Raw genomic sequence first — 20,523 nt, 5'->3', positions numbered from 1 at the left:
CCGATGCTACAGCAGGAGACGAGGTCATGCTGGTACAAGATTCATGAGTACCTGACTTGCCAGATGGATAAGCCTTTGCCATTGGTTTATTACTGCCCAATCGGTGGCGACGGAAGATTTTTCCCGGCCCAATCAGATTTAATCCAGACTATGTGAAACAACAACCGCTCCGCCTAAGACGATTGTGATTGGTTAAAAGAACTACGGCGCCCCCCCCCCCACCCCATATGTCCCTGAATGGTAGGGTCCAGCCAGACCTTTCTCCAGCGCTGGCACAGAGTAAACCAAGTGAGGAGAGAGGGGTCTGGCTATGTGAGACGTATGTCGGAGTAAGTACATATATCACGTAGAAAGCTGGTTTCTAGCATTGGATAAAAACCTGTGGACACTGCAGACCTTGAGAATGAAGAGCTATGCATCCCTGACTTCACATCTGACGTGTGCGTTTCTAGCTGTTAAAGTGAGACCAGGACGTACGCGAGTCAGGATGCACGTTCGTTCTCGCTGTACTCGTCTGGATGATGTCATTGCATGCACGTGCTGATGTTCAAAAGTGCCTAGCAGTGTGTGTGTGTGTGTGTGTGTGTGAGTGAGAGAGAGAGAAGGGTTAGCAACAGTGCACGCGAGCTACTAGTGTTCAGTTACTGCAGGGTTGCCTGCGGGGTCTCTAGGGTCTACATTCAGCCATCTAGTGCAGAGGCGGGTTGAGTGGGCGTGTTGAGGTTGAGCGACCGGGTTAATGTTGAGGTCAGCCCAATACATTCTCTCTATTGGTCAGTTGAAGGTGCATGAGTCATGGCAGGCCGCGCGTCTTCAACACATGCCCTGTGCGTAGAAAGGAGGGGGCACAAGAGGGTTGCCATGTCTGTGGATGCCTATCCCCCTTCTCGAGTACCCGACTGCATTATTACAACCAGAAGTATGAAACAGCAGGAGAGATGAAGTGAAGCAGTAAGGTGATGAGAATCCAGCAGGAATAGAGGAAGCATATTGAAAGCACGACTACTGAAAGAGAGAAGTTATTTTATGTGTGTATCAAAGTACACACATTATACCTTCTTCCATAAAGAAAAATGAACCAGGCAGATTGTTATAAAACAAAATGTTACATCCAGATGGCATGATTTGCGTTCTTAATGTAAACCATTACATTACCATTAACCAAACAACAACCACAATACCCCCCCCCCCCCCAACTAAAAAACACCTCAACGTTTTCAGTTCAAAATATTCATCTTACAAATATTCTCTCACCATAACCAATGTTAAAAAAGAATAATTCATCATCTCACATTTAGGACATCTCCACATTACTGTATATTTCCTTGTTAAGAGAAGATTAGCAATTCTCAAACAAATTGTTATTTTAAAAATGCATAACTAATAAATAATAGATTTAAACATATCAAAACAACCCCCACAGGAGGTTAACATTGTTACAGTAATTAATTATATCCGGTCCTTTCTCCATCACAAACGCTCCTGTTCAGGCAAACTCACACACGTAGTCATCTGAGCCGTGTTTAACCGTCATAAGAAACCACCAGAGGCCTTGCTTGGACACACACACACACACACACGCACACGCACACACTAGTAACTGCTTAGCTTTGCCCTTCAGTTCACACAGAGCTCTTGTAGCATGCCGCGGCTGCACTACACTGATTGGCTGGCGCCAGGCAACGAGGAGGAAAATTACAAAATAACATATTTGAATATTCCTTCCCGGGTGGGTGGGTTATACAGAAGCCCCACCCATAACAGCAGCATAGAGGGCGGAGCCAGAACATTGTCTACAAAAAAAAATTACAACCCCCCCCCCCCCCCCCCCAAAGCTAGGCCAGGGTTCAGGGGTCAGACTCACCCCCCCAACCCTGCAGCAGGTCGAACTCTCACTCGTCTTCTTCACCTCCTAGTTTTCCCAGGTCAATCTGTCCATCCGTCTGCACTTCCCTCCAGGCTGGAGCTTATTCGGGAAGGGGGAGGGGGGGGGTAATTCGTACAGAAACAGCCTTGGGCGCAAGCTAAAAGTCCCACGTCCAGTTGCCGGGTGCAGTTATGACATCTACTCCCCTCAAGGCCCACAAGATGGCGCTCTCTCCAAGAGTCTACCTCCTCCTCCTCAGTCCAGCTTCTCCAGCACCGAGGGCACGTACACCAGGCTGAGCTCGCTGCCGAAGTCGCAGACGATGGCGGCGTTGTCCAGGACCAGGAGCTGCCGGACGCCCTGGCCGTCGCTGCTCTGGCCCAGGTACACGGTCTGGAGGAGGTCGCCGAAGCTCAGCTCCCAGAACGACACGCAGCCCTGGCCGCCCGTCACCAGCAGGGACTCCGAGATCACACCCAGGCTGGCGCCACAGCCCACCTCCTGAGAGAGAGAGGGAGGGAGAGGGAGAGAGAGACAGACGGAGGGAGAGAGGGACAGGGAGAGAGAGAAAGGGAGACAGGGAGAGAGGGAGGGGAGGAAGATAGGGAGAGGGAGAGAGAGAGAGGGGTTAGAAACGTGTATTGGGTTAGGAAGTACAGATGTAGAGAGAGAGAGGGAGGGAGGGAGTGAGAGGGAGAGAGAGAGAGATAGAGAGACGGAGGGAGAGAGAGGAAGGGAGAGAGGGAGGGAGGGAGAGAGAGAGAGACGGAGGGAGAGAGAGTCAGGGAGAGAGAGAGAGGGAGGGAGGGAGGGTGGGAGAGGCGGAGGAAGATAGGGGGAGAGAGAGAGAGAGGGGTTAGAAGGATAAACGTGTATTGGGTTAGGAAGTACAGACGTAGAGAGGAGAAGGAGAGGGTGCCATTTCCCATAGCAAGAAAGGTGAGACGCGCACACACCACACGCACAAACACACACGCACGCACACGCATGCAAACACGCACGCAAGCACGCACGCACGCACGCACGCACACACGACACACACACGCCCCTACCTGCTGTATGGAGTAGAGCTTGATGCCCGTGCAGCGGTCCCAGACGCAGATCAGGTCATCCAGGCCGCTGCTGATGATGCAGGACGTAGTGCAGACCAGCGAGGTCACGTCGCCGCGGTGACCGTAGACGTGGCTGACCCGGCTGCCCGTCAGGACGTCCCACAGGCAGATGGCTCCGTCCTGCCCCCCGCTGGCCAGGACCATGGTCTGCAGGGTGGAGGGGGAAAAACATTCATGTACCACATCGACGTGGGACTTTTTCTTTGTGTTTCATTTCGTTTTATATGACATTTTATGTGTTGCACTTTGTCCTGATGCTTTTAATGTCTCATGTAAAGCACTTTGAATTGCCTTGTTGCTGAAATGTGCTCTACAAATAAACTTGCCTTGCCTAACAATCGCCATTCTGTTCTCTACGATTATCGGTCGATTCCTCAATTATGAAAAATTCTTTTTTTTAGGTATGTATGTTTTTTTAGGTATGTATATATTTATAGTCATTCTGTGAGGTGAGGTCCTGTACTGACCGGGTCAATGCAGATGACTGGGTCAATGCAGATGACTGTGATGGCCCCAGTAAAGTGTTAGGGATGTGTGTGTGTGTGTGTATGTGAGTGTGAGTGTCAGTGTGTGTGTGTGTGTGTGTGTGTGTGTTTACCTGGTCGATGTAGATGGCTGTGATGCCCCCAGAGTGACCCTGGAGGGTGAAGAGACAACAGGAGTCCTCGAGACGATACACCTAATACAACACACACACATACACACACACACACACCAGCGGAGGGTCAGGAAAGTGTGTGTATTATATTGCCGTCATAAGGTAATGTCAAATGTTTGTTTGTCTGTATAGTATGTGTGTTGTACACGTGTGTGTAGTGTGTGTGTGTGTAGTATGTGTGTGTGCGTGTGTGTAGTACACGTGTGTGTGTGTGTAGCACACGTGTGTGTGTGTGTGTGTGTAGTATGTGTGTGTGTGTGTAGTAAATGTTGTAACATCCTCCCTGGGGCCAGGCGGCAGGAGGCTGCCACTAAGGCATCACATTGATGCGAACGCGCCAAACCTCCGCCCCACCGTGCATAAAAGTCTGTTTCAGCACCATGGACAGCGCGCCCGAGGTGAAATGGCCTGGAGGGCCCGGCCGAGCGACCCAGGCCCCGTCAGCACCACGGACAGCGGGGAAAGGTGGTAGACGAGGTTTACAGGCCCTTCCTGGTTGCCCGGGCAACCCAACTCCCCAGCTGCGCTGCGTTGCACAATCAGGCCTGGTCGGAGAGGACGCCAGCTGCAGCTCATCAGCTAGCGAATCCACGCGCTGAGACCCAGGCTAAGCCGAAGGACATTTGTCTGTTTTGAGTTCTGAGTTTCAAATAAATGCGCTGAAACTCGTAAGAGCCCCACGACTGACTGTGTTTGGCTGTGCTCCAACCCCTGTTCCCTCACCTTGGAAGATTACAACGTGTGTGTGTGTGTGTCTCACCCGGACGGTGTGGTCCTGGCTGCCGGTCACCACCCTGCCGGCGGCGGCCCTGAGGACGGTGATGGGCTTCTGGTGGGCGAGCTGCACCGAGCGGGTCAGCTGACAGCTGATCACATCCTCACTGCTGTAGCACGGAGACGAAGGCAGACTGCCCCGCCCTGGGGGCCCTGACACACACACGCACACACAAGCACACACATATATACACACACACACACACACGTATATACACACACACACACACACGCACACACACACACACACACACACATATACATACACACATACACTAATTAGATGATGCATAATAATAAAATGAACACTAGACACATATGCTACTCTTTACTGTGGAAGAACTCTTACAGTATAACCTGGCAGTTAAACTCATCTTACTACTAGTTTTAGAATAATAATGTTACATTGTTTGAACAGTATTGAAATACAATTAAAAAAAAAAGAAAGAAAAAAAAAAAGAAGATATATATATATGTTACGGTCAATGTGAGAAAACGGGGAATGTGAGCTTTTCCCGGTTATTGCGCACGTTCCCCGACCTCGCGGGGAATGTAGGAGAAACATGTGCGTTTCTCACATCTCCCGGGTAATGTGCACATTCCCCGACCTTGCGGGAGATGTGAGAAATTGGTTAGTATTTCTCACATCTCCCGCAAGGTCGGGGATTGTGCACATTAACCGGGAAATGCTTACAATTCCCGACCCTGCGGTAAATCTAGCAAAGTCCAACCGTATGCAAAACCTCTGCGCAGCCGGGTGGTGGGAGAGGGCTCGTGCGCTTAGAACGAGAGGTGCTTGACATTTTGCCCATGGTTTTCGAATACATAGCATCAATTGCATTAATGGAAACATTAAATTGGGTCTAATTATACATGTGTTGAAAGTTAAGATAATTAGCCTACAAGCCGCGAGGCTACGCAACACAAGCAAAACAATCTCACTGTTTCACTCGTCCCACTCATCTGTTTCACTCGCCCCGCACGGCATGGACAAGAGAAACAATGCACATCTTCTGTTCTCGGCCGTCTTGAATTGAACTGTTACACCACAGAACGAAACTTACAACTAATAGGTTAGTAAAGGACATGTACAAGTTGTTTGTCATCAAAAAATGTAATCTCCATCTTTATTAATTTCTGTGTAAATCTGATCAAACCAAAAAGTGTTTCATTCGTCCCGGTCCTCCCCTACAGTTAATAACAGTCTGTGGTCTACCTTGAACAGTAATATAGCCTATGCTGCACACAGTGTAAGTAGTATTAGGAGGATAGGCCTACACTGGTGATCAAGTTAACAAACACAAAAGGAACATTGCAACAACAGGAAGGTGAGAACCTCCAAAGGAACCCTACACGTTAGCTAGCCGAAAGAGACGAAAAGACGAAAAATCTCTCACAGGTGTGCGCCAGTAACGTTAGCCCAACTACCATGGGTGCCTCTTATGGTGCAGGCCATCTGAGGCGTCACATAAGCCCTCTCCCACCACCCAGCTGCGCAGAAGTTTTGCATACGGTTGCGCTTTCCTAGATTTACCGCAAGGTCGGGAATTGTAAGCATTTCCCGGTTAATGTGCACAATCTCCGACCGTACGGGAGATGTGAGAAATACTAACCAATTTCTCACATCTCCCGCAAGGTCGGGGAATGTGCACATTACCCGGGAGATGTGACAAACGCACGTTTCTCCTACATTCCCTGCGAGGTCGGGGAATGTGCGCAATCCGGGAAAAGCTCACATTCCCCGTTTTCTCACATTGACCGTAACGTATATATATATATATACAGAGAGAGAGAATTTCATAATGGGATAACGTATGGCCAGCCAGTCATTATAAAAAAATTGATTGACAGTGCGTTTGAAGCTGAGGGGTTTTGTAACGCGCTGAAGGGCTCTTATTTTTCGATAATGACCATCTGGTCATACGTTATCCCGCTTATTACACGGCTACCTACAAACGACATTAATGCATAGAGACAAAATATTGATTAGAATATGTTGATCAGCAGCAGCAGAGGAATGCACACACATCAAACCAAGTGCGACAGGTGCGACAAAAATGAATAAACTAAACTAAAGACAGAGAGAATGTCCGCACACTGCAAGTAGCTCCCACAGTGAGTTTTAATAAACAGTGCCCTACAGACATTCTCTCTGTCTTAGTTTGACCAGCTCCCATATTGACAACCTTGTCAAAAAACTCTGGCAGAAACAAATCCAATTTCCCCCATTTCCTGTAGAAAAAGACTTTTTGCTTGTTGTTTATTTTTGTCTGTTTTAGATTATAGGGATGTTACTTATAGGCGTGCCTCTGGACGCTGTTCATCTCTCTGCCCTCAGGATCATCTCTGGAGCTGCCTGCAGTAAACACCACTGTGTTTGACATGACTCAGCTGGGTGGACCGCCCTCGCGCAGAGGCCTAACTTACACTTGTTTTTATTATTTTACAAGGTCCTCATTGGGAAACTCCCCAACTACATTTCCTCCATGCTGGTCTGGTCTTCTGGCCCTCATGGGACCCGCTCATGTGAATGGCTTCTCCTAAAGATCCCAACATTTCTCACTGAGCTGGGAAGGTGGGCCTTCTCCGTTTATGCCTGCAACTCTCTTGTTCTGTGTTCCTTGAGTTCCTTAATGTTGAACTCTCTTGAGCCCTGAAGGCATTTTAAAAACCTTCTCACTAGTCATCTTCCCTCTCTCTGCACCTGCTTTTATTGACATGCTTATGCCCCTTCTTTTATCCGTTTTATCTTGAATATCTATTTTGTATTTGTGTTCTTAACTTGCTTATTGTTTGATGCTCGACGTCATTGTAAATGAGGTGCGCCTCAATGGTCTTTCAAGTTTAAATAGAGGCTAAATAAAATGTTACCGTTGTAGGCCTAGTAACAAATATCGCTCCGTTGCCCCTAACGTCGGTCAGTTGTTGAGAAATAATTGACCGTAGAATGTATTAATTGTCCAATCAGGATGGAGTATTTCAGAGAGCCGTGTGGTAGTGTGTCTCACCTCTGTACTGTAGTAAGACCAGCGGTTTGTTGATGTCAACGGTGAAGAAGTCTAAAGAACCGTTCAGTCGAGCTGCCACAATCCTACAACACACACACACACACACACACAATACCAACACACACACAATACCAACACACACACACGCGCACACACACAATACAAACACACACACACACACACACGTTCCGTCACTTCTAGCCTTATAAAACAAAGCATATGAAAAGTGTGTGTGTGTGTGTGTGCCGTGTGTGTGTGTGTGTGGTACCTGTTGTTGAGGAACGCCAGTGCTGTGATTCCCGAAACTCCATCTTCATTGCAGCAGCGTAGTGAACCCTCCACTGCATCCCAGAGCTGATACACACAAACACATACACACACACACACACATAATTACACACACCTCTCTACTTTTTCAATCTCCAACAACAGTCAGTGGGTAGACGTGTGTGTGTGTGTGTGTATATGATGGTGTATGGTGTGGTGTGTTCTGTGAGCTTGTGTGTGTGTGTGTGTGTGTGTAATGTGGTGTGTTCTGTGTGTTTGCTTATGTGTGCGTGCGTGCGTGCGTGCGTGTGTGTGGTCCCACCTCCAGCTTGCCGCTGCTCCTCCCGGCTGCTATCAGGTTCCCCCGGAGCTCCATGGCCCAGACGGAGCTGTCCCAGTCCGGGCTGCCGGCCGGCCCCGCCGGGGGGCTCCTGTCCTGGGCCTGGGGCACCGGGGCCTCCCCTAGGCTGCGTCTCCTGTGGAGCTGGGGTCCCGGGGCGGGGGGCGGAGAGCAGGACGCGGAGGCGGCAGGGGGCTCGTGCTCCAGGTATGCCCTCTCCACCAACCCCCCGAAGTCGAAGCCGGCCCTGTGGGGTGGGGCGGCGGCGGCGGCGCCCGGATGGGCGGGCGGCTGGGAGGCGAAGTTGGTGTCGATGAGCGCGGTGAGATCCGGCTGGTCATTGAAGAGAGGGGCAGGGCGAGAGGCCGGGGCGCTCCGCCTCCGCAGCGGCGGCCCCGCCCCCTCGTCCTCATCGTCCGACGCGCCGTCCGTGGCGCCGCGACCCTCCGACAGCGGGCTCTCCGGCTCGGCCGCGCCCACGGCGTCCCAGCAGTCCCTCTGCTCCCAGCAGCCACTGCTGCACCTCAACCTGAGAGAGCGTTCGTGTTTATGTTACATTAGCTGCTATTGTTGATGTGTTTTCATGTCTGTCATGTATCTGTTCTTAGTCAAGATCAATTATGTAACCTTGTATACCTGTGAGACAGTAATAATAATGTAATGATTGGAGAATGTACAGTATCCATCTATCATCTGTTTGAGTATATAGGTAATGCTTAAAGTAGGATATTTAATAAGGGATTGTTAATCTGCCAGGGAGGAGAGAAGGACTGTGTTCATCCGAAGAGGTGACGTCAACACCCTGCCCTCCTGGAAGGAGGTTCAAAAAACAGCTCGCGAGGAGGGAGAGACACTTCTTCTTTCCATCAACAGAGACGTGGAAGAAGTCAGAGGCTGGAGACCTGGGAGCTATTCTCTTTCATGTTTTTCTTTTGTAACCTGTATTTTTCATGTAACTGGATTATCTGTATAACTTATGTATTACACCAAATTTTATATAAAGATGTTTACCCTTGCATCAGATATTTTGGTTTGGTGAGTATTGTTATATCTTGCTTGAGTCATTGAATTGATGATTGAGATTTAGCTTAAAGGTTTTACAGCAGGGCGATTAGGCCCGTCCGCCCAGGTGGACTAAAGAGGGTCTAACCTGGGCCTTTCCTCCGGAGAGGGAGGTTGAAGAGGAATGCGTGTGTGAGTTGACACTGAGGAGTTGACCTTTGAGCTGTGAGCACGAACAGAGGTCTAAATCAAGTGGCACCGCTCTGACAGAAAGAGCACATTGGAGCATACACACTTTTGGGAGAGAGAATTGGGAGAAGCATTTTAAGAGAAGGTGTGACTGATTGACTCATGTGATGGTAGTTTAAGGAATAACATTATTAGATTCATGAGCCACGGATAACAATAAAACCTGGTGGTGAGGTTCTATAAGCCGTGGTAGGGACTTCACATAATAAGCCATCACCTTGAGGTCAATAGGTCAGTAGCCTACTCTTCAACACTTTACAAAGAGGAAGGTAGAGGAGAACGGACATAATGATGCTTCATCTAATTTTCCAGAGGGAAGCAAAAAAACAGTTCACCCAGAGGGTCAGAGAAGGTCAACTGTAAAAAGTCTTACCAAGAAAGCTCCTAGAAAAAGGAATTTGCTACAGGAACATTTTACAGAGCCCTATGCATGGACTCAACGCTACATTAGAAACGATGGTTACGACTTGTAACCCCAGTTCTATGAGTGGAGTGAAGCTAGCTACGCGCACTGAACAATTTTTTACTATGCACGCACCTCGACCAATGGGAGTAAACCGGTGCCTTGCCAGAAAACCCGCGAACCCAGGGTATAAATAGCCTGTCATACCGTCAGTTCGGCTCCTAAAGAAATCTTCAGCGAGCCAAAGGGGGTTCAGCAAAGTCATCTTGCCTGTGGGGCTTCGCTCCACTCATAGAAATGGGGTTACAAGTCGTAACCATCGTTCTATATCGTGGAGCTCCGCCCCACAGGCTTGGCTCCTAGTGGCATAGGCGGAGCGGAGCGAACCGCACAATGTACTCTTGCTGGACCCATTCCTGCAACATAGGTCAGCCTGGCCGAGGGCCACGCCCCAAGTACAAAGACACACACAAGTGTTTGTACCCGAAGTCCCGCCCACTCGCCCCTTAACAGGAGGCGGTAAGGTGCATGCGGGGAGTCCTACCTGAGGCGAATACGCACGGAAACGGCCCGAACAGGACTCAACCCATAACAAGATAAGCCCCCAAGGTGGAACACAGAAACCTACTGTGCGCCCAGAGCCGCCGTGCCCAGAACAGAGGCGGCGAAAGAGGAGGGGGGCATATCCAAAAGATAGTACCGGATAAAAGGCGAAGGCGAAGCCCAAGAGGCTGCCGCACAAATATCCGCAACCGCTACTCCTCCAAAGAGGGCCGCCGAAGCGGCCACCCCTCTTGTGGAGTGCGCCCTCACAGTCTCAGGCAGAGGGCAACCCGCTGCCTCACAGGCGTGGGTAATGCCTGAGACAAGAGCTAAGAGCAAAGCAGTCTTAATTGAGAGCCACTTAAGCGACACCTCCTCTATGGCTTCGAACGGCGGTTCACAAAGCGCGTTCAGCACCAGAGGAAGATCCCACTGCGGCGCCGTTGCCCTCCTCACAGGGCGTAGGTGCCGAACCCCCGTCAAAAAACTTCTGACCAAGGGGTGTGCGAAGACCGTAGTCCTCGCGAAGCCCTCGTGACAGGCGGAGATAGCGGAGGCATACACTCGGATAGTAGACGCCGCTAGCCCGCTTTCATGATCCAGAAGGTGCTGAAGGACCCCGAGAATAGCCTCCACAGAGCAGCACTCGGGGAGCAAACCTCTCTCTTCGCACCAGCGTGCAAAGGCCGCCCACTTGCTAGAATAAAGCTTAGCAGTGGAGCTAGCACGGGCGCTCTGGATAGTACTGATTCCGGCTGGAGACAGTCCTCTGCGGGACAGTCTCTGCCGCCAGGCCACCTATGGCTTGCCCAGTACCGGGGGAACGCGAATCGCGCCCCTGGCCTGGGACAACGCGTTCGGCCACAGCGGAAGGGGCCATGGCTGTTCCGATGCCATCGCCGCCACTTCCGCGTACCATCTGGCTGTGGGAAGAGCCGGGGCTATCAGAATCACTGAGGCCCCCTCTGCCCGCACCCTGGCCAACAGCGGCAGAATGAGGGCTGTTGGAGGGAAGGCGTATAAGAGAACCCCCGGCCACGGAGCATGAGCGAAAGCGTCCGTTCCTAGCGGGGGGTTGTCCTGAGGAGCTAGGGAGTACCAGAGGGGACACTTCGCGTTCTCTCTCGATGCGAACAGGTCCACCTCCGCCCTCCCGAAGCAGGCCCACAGAAGTTTCACAATCTGGGGGTGCAGGCTCCAATCGTCCCGTCGAGGGCCGCCTCGAGACATCAGGTCGACCCCGACATTCAGACGCCCAGCTATGTGAACGGCTTTCAAGGACTTGAGGTTGGCCGCCGCCCACACCCACAGGTCCACGGCCAGGAAGTGAAGTGACAGAGCGAACACCGCCCTGGCGATTGATATAGGACACCGTCGTCTGGTTGTCCGACCTCACTAGCACATGGCGGCTGCGCACCAGCTGTGCGAAGTGACGCAGAACCAGCAACACTGTCTCTAACTCCAGGAGGTTGATGTGGCGCCGCTCTCCCGCGGCCCACATACCCCCGACGGCCTGGGACTCGCAAGTCCCTCCCCAACCATCGAGGGAAGCGTCTGTGAACACCACGTCGTAATTTGACAGTCGGCCCAGTGGAGCCCCGGGAGCGACGACGCGCCGGTCCATCCAATAAGCCAGACCCGTCGACAGTGACAGGGGTAACCGCACACGGCGACGTCTGTGACACACAGGATGCAGACGAAGCTGGGCGAACCATCTCTGAAACAGGAGTCTGGTATACTCGTAAGCCACGCCCTGAAAAGCGAACCTCAGGAACCGTCTGTGCCGAGGCACGATAGGAACGTGAAAGTAAGCATCCTTCAGGTCTATGCTGGTGCAGAAGTCGCCAGGGAGAAACATCTCCAGTAATTGACGCACCGTCAGCATGCGGAATTTCAGTTTGGATACTGACTTGTTGAAGAGGATCAGGTCCAAAACTGGCCGCACACCGCCCGTCTTTTTGGGCACGAGGAAGTAGCGGGAATAATAACCCGTATTCCTCTGCTCCGGAGGGACCACTGAAATTGCCCCTTTGCTCAATAGCTCTGTGATCTCTCCCGTGAGAGCCATGGCCTGGGCAGGGGACGAGACAGCTGTCTCCACCACGCCCCGGAAAGGAGGCGGGGGACAGCGGAACTGGATGGAGTATCCCTCCCTCAGAACTCGACTGAGCCAGCTGGATGGGGAGCATAACGCCATCCAGGTGGGGAAGTGGTCTGAGAGAGGTTGGGCTGAAAAACTTGGTATGTGGGAGAGGAATTGGGTATATTCCTCCTCGACCCTGACCGCCCCCATAAAACTGAAATTTGTCAGAATCACGGGCCATGGGGGGTCGCCCCGAAAGGGCTCCGGAGAAACCACATGAGTCCCAGAAGTCCCCACCTGGTTATCAGCCTGCTGAAAACGTGCCGCATCAGACATCACGGCGGAAGAGCTCCGCGCGTTATGCCGAACGAGAGGCCGTTTCCCCCTCCCTCTCTCCCGCGAAACCCGCAGGTTGACTGGAGAGGGGGCCGGCGCGCGTAGCGAATGTGAGCTGGGCACCGAGGGGTTAAAAGCTAACGAGCAAGACCCCCCAGGTGAAAACCCGGCTGTACTCCTGAGATCGGTAGCCGGTTGCGAGGAAATCAAGCCCTCTACACTGGGCGAAAACCTCTGCGAAACCGGTACTAACACGTCTCTCGAAAAGGCTGGCTGAATCGCGCTGGGGTTTTTAGCCTTACTAGGCGAACAGCTAACACTGCGAGATATACCGTTTGAGACAGACTGCGAGCGCCCCTTGTATTTAGCAGACAAGCAAACAGAGGGGACAAAGCTCTTTGCATTGACCAGCGAGTGCCGTCGATGACAGGCAACACTGTCATTATTGTGGGTGTGTTATTTGACGTACACCCAGATGCAGACAAGCTGGCCGAGCGGTGACGTGCTGAACTGTCATTAACAGGCATGTCACACCGCGAGGTCTCATTGCCAGAAACACACCCTTGGCACAAGCGGAGCTAGACACATTCACAAAGCTAGCCGCCGACTTGTTCCCTTGAACGGGGAAGGGCACTCTCGCAGGGCCCGCTATCGAAAAGGAAGTTTTGAAACTCACACCGGGTAGCGCCACTCGGGGCAGTGCAAATGTGCACCCCGAGCTAGCGAGTGCAGGCTCTCTCATGGGGCCCACCGATGGCGTGGTGTATGTCGCCGGCTTGTGGTCATACGAGGAACTGCACGACCATGAAACATGCGCAGTTTTCGTAACGCCCCCCGGAAGAAACTGAGGCAACATTCTCAGAGAATTGACTGAGTTACCATCAGCTGTCTCACCTGTTCCGAGCGCTCTCACGGGGCTCGGAACCGAGGCGTGGGGCGTGACTGGGCTGCTCGCATGGGGCCCAGAAACGCTGGCGGATAAAGTACCGTCTCTCTCTACGGTTCCGAGCGCTCGCGCGGGGCTCAGAACCGGAGTGAAAACAGTAGAATGACTAGCAGGGGATGCAGACTGTGAAAACCCATAAACCGAGCCGTGACAACTTGAATAAAGTGCAGCTGCGTGTTTATTGAACTCGGTCCTAGTTACATGGGCGCTCTCCGATGCTAACTCGCTCGGAGGGCCCGAACACAGAGCATCACTGGGACTCGAAACACTGTCTGACATCCCCGCAACCCATCAGTAGCTACGCGGCAACTTGGGAACCGGAGGTCTGATGGGAGTAGTCGTGGACTGTCTCGTGTGCCCGTGAGCCCCAAGCCGGGGCTGCATCAAGGGAGGCTGGGAGGGCGGTGGCTGCAAAGCAGGAGCCTCACCGTGCCGTTCGGGACGAGAGACAGCAGTCTTACCTCGAGCCCTGCGTCTGGCGGCACCTGAGGAGGCGGGACGGCCGTCAGGAGGGCGAGATGGTGGTGCCCGAGAGCCCCTCTGGGTGTGAAGATGGCGCGAGAGGACCGCCACATCCTGGTCACGAGCCTTGCACTGTTCCAGGAGGTTGGAAACGGCCAAGCCGAACAGACCCTCCGTAGAAATGGGGCTGTTGATGAGAGCAGCCTTGCTCTCCTCTTTGAGACCGGTGAGTGACAACCATAGATGGCGCTGTTGCACCACGCTGGAAGCCATAACACCCCCGAGGCAGGAAGCGCTGGTGGTGACCAGCCTGCTGATTGCTCCCGCCGCATCCGCGACTTTGGATTTGAGGGACTCAGTTGGAGCGTTGTTGTCGTCTAGCACCAGGTTGGATATGTAGCAGGCCAGAAGAGCGATGGATGAACAGGCTGCCACTGCCTGGGCAGCTAGCTCGAAGCTCTTCTCCGCTAAGGCCATGGTGGTCTTATCCCTGGCCGCAGGCATGGAAGGTCTCTTGGAGGACCCCCAGGCAGAAGAACCAGGGACGAGGACCGCAGCAAGCTCCGCTTCCAGCGGCGGGGGAGACGGCCTGGGAGCAGGCACTCCAGCCGTGGACTCGAGTAGCTGCAGCGTGAGCCCTGAGGGGAGCCCTGATGTTGATAGGGCTCTCCCATTCCGCCCTGACCCAGACCTCCAGGCCAGGCATGGCGGGTAGGAGCTGGCTGCTTGAAGAAAAACGCCGCCCGCTCCATCCTAGCTGCCGCAGGAAGCAGACGGCATTCCCCACATGCAGGAGAGGGATCAAGTCCCTCGGTGGCATGACGCTGCCCCAGGCAGATGAAGCACAGGGAGTGCCGGTCTTCTGCCCGCCGTGGGTTGGGGCAGCGGCAGCGGAAAGAAGAAGAAGGAAGAGGCGGGGGCGCTGATGCTGCCAGAGCCGCCGAAGGCATCTTCTTAATCGGAGGATTCTTCTCTTTCATTGTTCTTTCGCGAGCTGAAGATTTTAAGGAGCCGAACTGACGGTATGACAGGCTATTTATACCCTGGGTTTGCGGGTTTTCTGGCAAGGCACCGGTTTACTCCCATTGGTCGAGGTGCGTGCATAGTAAAAAATTGTTCAGTGCGCGTAGCTAGCTACGATTGGTCAAGCCACTAGGAGCGAAGCCTGTGGGGCGGAGCTCCACGATATAGAACTTAAAACTATCAGAAATATAGCAGATCACCAGACGTGTTATCTACGCAGTACGACATAGTACTACGCCTCTATACGTTAGCTGTCCCGGGGGACGCGTCTCACCTGTTTTTAGGAATGACGGTCAGACAGTCGCCGGTCTGGGCGTCCCACACGCGGATCTGACCCGCCAGACAGCAGCTGGCCAGTAACATGCCATCACTGGCCAGACACTCAATATCCTGGAGAGAGAGAGAGGGAGGGAGGGAGGGAGAGAGAGAGAGAGAGAGAGAGAGAGAGAGAGAGAGGGAGAGGGAGAGGGAGAGGGAGAGGGAGAGGGAGAGGGGGAGAGGGAGAGGGAGAGGGAGAGAGAGAGAGGGGGGGGGGAGGGGGAGAGGGGGAAGGAGAGGGAGGGAGAGAGAGAGGGAGGGAGAGGGCGATGGAGAGAGAGGGAGGGAGAGAGGGAGGGAGAGAGAGAGGGAGGGAGGGAGAGAGAGAGAAAGAGAGAGGGAGGGAGGGAGAGAAAGAGATGGAGAGAGAGGAATATCATACAGGTGAGAACTGGAGGAGATGACACAGATACAGTACAGGGTTGACTGATGTGCTGTCAGTGTTTGGAGTTCTGTAGTGTGAACATGTGAACTTGCACATGTACATGTGTACGCTCACAGACTATGCGTGTGTGCACGTGCGTCTGTGTGTGTGCGCACGCATGCGTGTGTGTTTGTGTGTGGTGTGTGTGTATATGGTGTGTGTGTATGTGGTGTGTGTGTGTATGTGGTGTGTGTGTGTGTGTATGTGGTGTGTGTGTTTGTGTGTATATGGTGTGTGTATGTGTGTGTGTGGTGTGTGTATGTGTGTGTGTGTGTACGTGGTGTGTGTGTGTGTGTGTGTGTGTGCGTGTGTGTGTGTGTGTGTGTGTCTCACCATGCTGTGTCCTCTGAGCAGCAGGGGGGAGATCTCGCTGACGGGCGGTGAGTAGCCGTAGTCATCGCAGGGCAGGTCTCCGCGGCGACGGCGTCCATGGGGAACGCCGTTCTGGCCGTAGTTCCGGGGACAGAGAACCCGGTAGAGACAGAACAACAACAGAACCAGCAGAACGCCCGCGGCTAGGCCCAGAGCTGCCACTCTGGAGGGAGGGAGGGACAGAGACAGAGGGACAGAGAGAGAGAGAGAGAGAGAGAGAGAGAGACAGGAGACATTTTGGGCCAATTTTTAAACTACCTGTAAGTGTTTGGATTAACTAACTCAAACATCCATTTAGCTAAACAAAGACTCAGAGACACATACGCAACAGGCCAGCTACCATCCAGGACAGAGATCCAGAGCACTGAATGAACCGCTTTATGATTCCCAGCCTGCAGGGGGCGCGTATGAGCAGGACAGGACTGTGTAGTGGACCTCTAGTGGTAGCACAGGGAGCTGCAGACAGTTACCCAAAGGACACCTGTGGTGTAGAATTTATCACTGGTCTGACAACGCAGCCCGACACACTAGTGTGACCAGCTCAGCGTGAAATACCAGTCTTTTCTCTCTCTCTCTCTCTCTCTCTCTCTCTCTCTCTCTCTCTCTCTCTCCCTCTCTCCCTCTCCCTCCAACGCTTCTTGTTGGAATACTGAATCAGTTCAGAAAAGAAAAACTATTCTCTCTCCCTGTCTCTCTCTCTTCAAAACCGCATACTGCACCTTTCAGCAGGCCCATACAAGCCTACACATGATCAAATCAGCCCAGACATGATTCAAAACACTCAACTAGCCAGTTAAACTGCAGTACAAAACTGTCACTTGCAATCTACAAGTAGCAGGAGACAAAGGAAGTTGATATGACTACTATGCAATTTGCCTCCGGTCAACTTCAATAAGCGTCACCATCGCGCTAGTCTCTCTCCAGACTCTAATATTACATTGAATCTCTGCGTTCCGCATACTACATAATAGAGTCTGAGCCACTTCCCCACCCAAGCTGGTGTTCTGAGGGCGTATCGATGAGTCAAAATTGAAAGAGTGACAGGTCGTAGCAACAAATGAGAGACGCTAGCCCAGGTTAGATGGGCGGGGCATATCTATCCCGTCCAAGCCGTCCTCCAGGGGCAGCCTCGCCAACACGCTGAGAACATGCAAACTCCGCCCACAGAAAGGCCCAAGGCACGCTGAGAACATGCAAACTCCGCCCACAGAAAGGCCTAAGGCACGCTGAGAACATGCAAACTCCGCCCACAGAATGGCCCAATGCACGGTGAGAACAAGCAAACTCCGCCCACAGAAAGGCCCAACGCACGCTGAGAACATGCGAACTCCGCCCACAGAAAGACCCGGAGACCTTCTTGCCGTGAGGCGACAGTCTTCACAGGCTGATTTTACCCAGAGGCATATCTTGTGCTCATACCATACAAGTACAGACGTGGTAGGTCGCACAAGGAAGAGAAAATTCCATCTATAGTATAGTATTTTCATCCATACCATCTATAGTGCAAGCCATACTGTAAATGGCAAATATACAGTACTGTCAGGTCCACAGCCGATGATTAATTATTATTATTATTATTATTATTGATTATTAAAGTGTGCAGCCTAGTTGTTGTCATTCAGCAGCAGTAGGCTGGAGAGCTGGAGCTCCTTTAGCAGGATCAGTCTGCTTCTGCTGACGTACCAGATGATTCTAACCTAGGAGCCGTGACCTTCGCCCCTCATCACTGACCTGTGTGTGTGTGTGTGTTCCCTTTGACCACAGTAACCTTTATCTGGGTGGTGACCCTGACCGTTCCCCCTGTGTGTGACGTCGATGACTGTGACCTCCTCCGGGCTGGAGCCATAACCTTGACCTTAACCTTGACCTTAACCTTGACCTTAACCTTGACTTTAACCTTGAGCGCGAAAATCGCTACGTAACAGCCCGTCACACACCCACCCTCAGCAGCCGAGACGGTTTGAAACAGGTATTAGAATGAACTTTCTAAAGGTCGAAGGTCGAGAAAGCTCTAGGTCGTCCTTGATTGCCAATTTAGAACGCTGACCGTTCTAAAACTGACCCTTTTACAAAACGGACAGCATGATTCCATAGACATATTACAGCTTTTACAAGCCGGACTCCAAAATAAATGTTTATGTTGGCTGTGTCAACACTAGCTAACCATTGACCATGTAGCATAGAGTAGCTAGCCGCGGGCCTGTGAACCTTGGCTCTGGCTTACATCTGAGCCAGGGGGAAACACCTGTGGTTCCTCTTGAGCAAGTTCAAACCACGCTGGATGACCTGTCACCCACTCCCCCATGACATCATCCACCCGCTGACATCTTACGAGCGCCCCGGCAGCCAATGGGATGAGCCGGTGGGCGGGTCCATAATATGAGTCAAGGGAGGAGATAAGAGACTCTTTTCTGGGGTAGACATCAGCAGTGTCACACTGAGCTGCCCACAACACAGACAGCTTCCTGGTTCAACTGACAAGCTCCACACTCCGTAGTGTGTGTGTGTGTGTGTGTGTGTCTGTGTGTGTGTGTGTGTGTGCGCGCGCGCGTGTGTGAGAGAGTGTGTGTGTGTGTGTGTGAGAGAGAGACAGAGAGTCTGGGATGTGTTTGGGAGTCATCAGTAAATCATTCTGGTGCAAGGCTGACTGTGTGTGTGTGTGTGTGTGTGTGTGTGTGTGTGTGTGTGTCAGTTACAGTATCAGTAAATCTTTCTGGTGCAAGGCTGACTGTGTGTGTGTGTGTGTGTGTGTGTGTGTGTGTGTGTGTGTGTGTGTGTGCGTGTGCGACAGTTATCAGTAAATCTTTGTGGTACCAGGCTGACTGGAATCCCAAGCTGAGTCATGTAGTCCTTGGATCCAGATCTCTGACGTACTGCAGCTTTCTAACTGAGCCAAGGACACCAGCTCAGGGTCCAGAACATCACTTCACACTCAACTAAGAGCATTAGAGTAGTAGGTGTGTGTGTGTGTGCATGTGTGTAAGTGCTAGAGACAGAGTGTGTGTGTGTGTGTTTGTGTGCGTATATAAGTGCTAGAGACAGAGTGTGTGTGTGTGTGTGTGTGTAAGTGCTAGAGACAGAGTGTGTATGTGCGTGTGTTAAGTGATAGAGAGTGTGTGCGTGTATAAGTGACAGAGACAGAGTGTGTGTGTGTGTGATAGAGACAGAGTGTGTGTGTGTGTGTGTGATCGAGACAGTGTGTGTGTATGTGTGTGTGCGTGTATAAGTGATAGAGACAGTGTGTGTGTGTGTGTGTGTGTGTGTGTGTGTGGGGGTGTGTGTGTGTGTGTGTGTGTAAGTGATAGACAGAGTGTGTGTGTGTGTAAGTGATAGACAGAGTGTGTGTGTGTGTAAGTGATAGACAGAGTGTGTGTGTGTGTAAGTGATAGACAGAGTGTGTGTGTGTGTGTGTGTGTGTGTGTGTGTGTGTGTGTGTGTGAGTGTGAGTGTGGTGGTACTGACTTGTAGAGCGTGAGGTCAGTCTGCAGGTCGGGGACCTTGGGCAGGGGGGGCGAGGGGTGCCGGGTGTCCTGAGGGTGTCGCGTCTCCATGGCCTCCTGGGGGGTCAGCTGCTGTGTGACCGGGATGACCGGGAGGATGCTGATGTACCTGGACACGCACGCACACACACATGCACACACACACATCAGGAACGGCACACATATGACACACGCAAGACCACAGAGCACGGATATCAAACAGTCACCCAGTTTCAAACCGAACACAGCACTCAGTTCTGAATGACTTAGTCTGGTCCAGGTGGGTATACTGTTCAGGGCTCTACCCCGGTCTCCCACCCTGCCAGGGACCATTCATTGCGCCATATACTTTTTTCACTTGTCTACATTACTGCATCTACAGACAATTTTATTTCGTTACTCACCGAAGTTAAGACATTTTTCTAAAGATGAAAGCCTTTTCTCCGAGGTGGCTACAGTTGTAGCCCCCCACCTTTTATATAAAATGCACTTTTTGCACTTAAATAGCACATATCCACCGATGACCACTAGCCTGGCTTCGCGACCCTGATCACGTGATCTCACATTCTGTTTCTGTATGGTGGAGAGAGATCACATGATCAGGGTTGTGAAGCCAGGCTAGTGGACATCTGTGCATATGTGATATTTAAGTGCAAAAAAAGTGCTTTTTTTATAAAAGGTAGAGAAAAGGTCTAGACCATGGCTATGGATGACTGGGACAGTGTTGAAATGGGTCATTCACAGCCCTTTTTCCATTAAGAAGATAATTCGCTCAAAATAGATTGCGCATCTAAAAGTTACTTCGACATGATTGATGGAAAAAGAATTACATCGACTCAATGCTGATTTTTGACACG

At 51.9% G+C, this 20,523-nt stretch overlaps 1 protein-coding gene across 1 annotated transcript in view; it reads right to left on the bottom strand.

Moving 5' to 3' along the window:
• Positions 1-1,856: 1,856 nt before the first annotated feature.
• The window catches only part of scap (SREBF chaperone), a 39,621-nt gene continuing 20,954 nt past the window's right edge, over positions 1,857-20,523 (bottom strand). The window contains 10 exon segments of the mRNA XM_084442330.1: positions 1,857-2,368; positions 2,920-3,126; positions 3,578-3,658; positions 4,398-4,564; positions 7,420-7,502; positions 7,688-7,773; positions 8,009-8,555; positions 15,348-15,463; positions 16,149-16,350; positions 19,650-19,796. Of these exon segments, the coding sequence (XP_084298456.1) occupies positions 2,123-2,368; positions 2,920-3,126; positions 3,578-3,658; positions 4,398-4,564; positions 7,420-7,502; positions 7,688-7,773; positions 8,009-8,555; positions 15,348-15,463; positions 16,149-16,350; positions 19,650-19,796 (1,882 nt within the window). The 3' untranslated portion in view covers positions 1,857-2,122.

Source organism: Borostomias antarcticus, assembly GCF_949987555.1.
Source record: "Borostomias antarcticus genome assembly, chromosome: 8".
Taxonomy (NCBI): domain Eukaryota; kingdom Metazoa; phylum Chordata; class Actinopteri; order Stomiiformes; family Stomiidae; genus Borostomias; species Borostomias antarcticus.
This window is presented reverse-complemented; position numbering and strand designations above follow the sequence as displayed.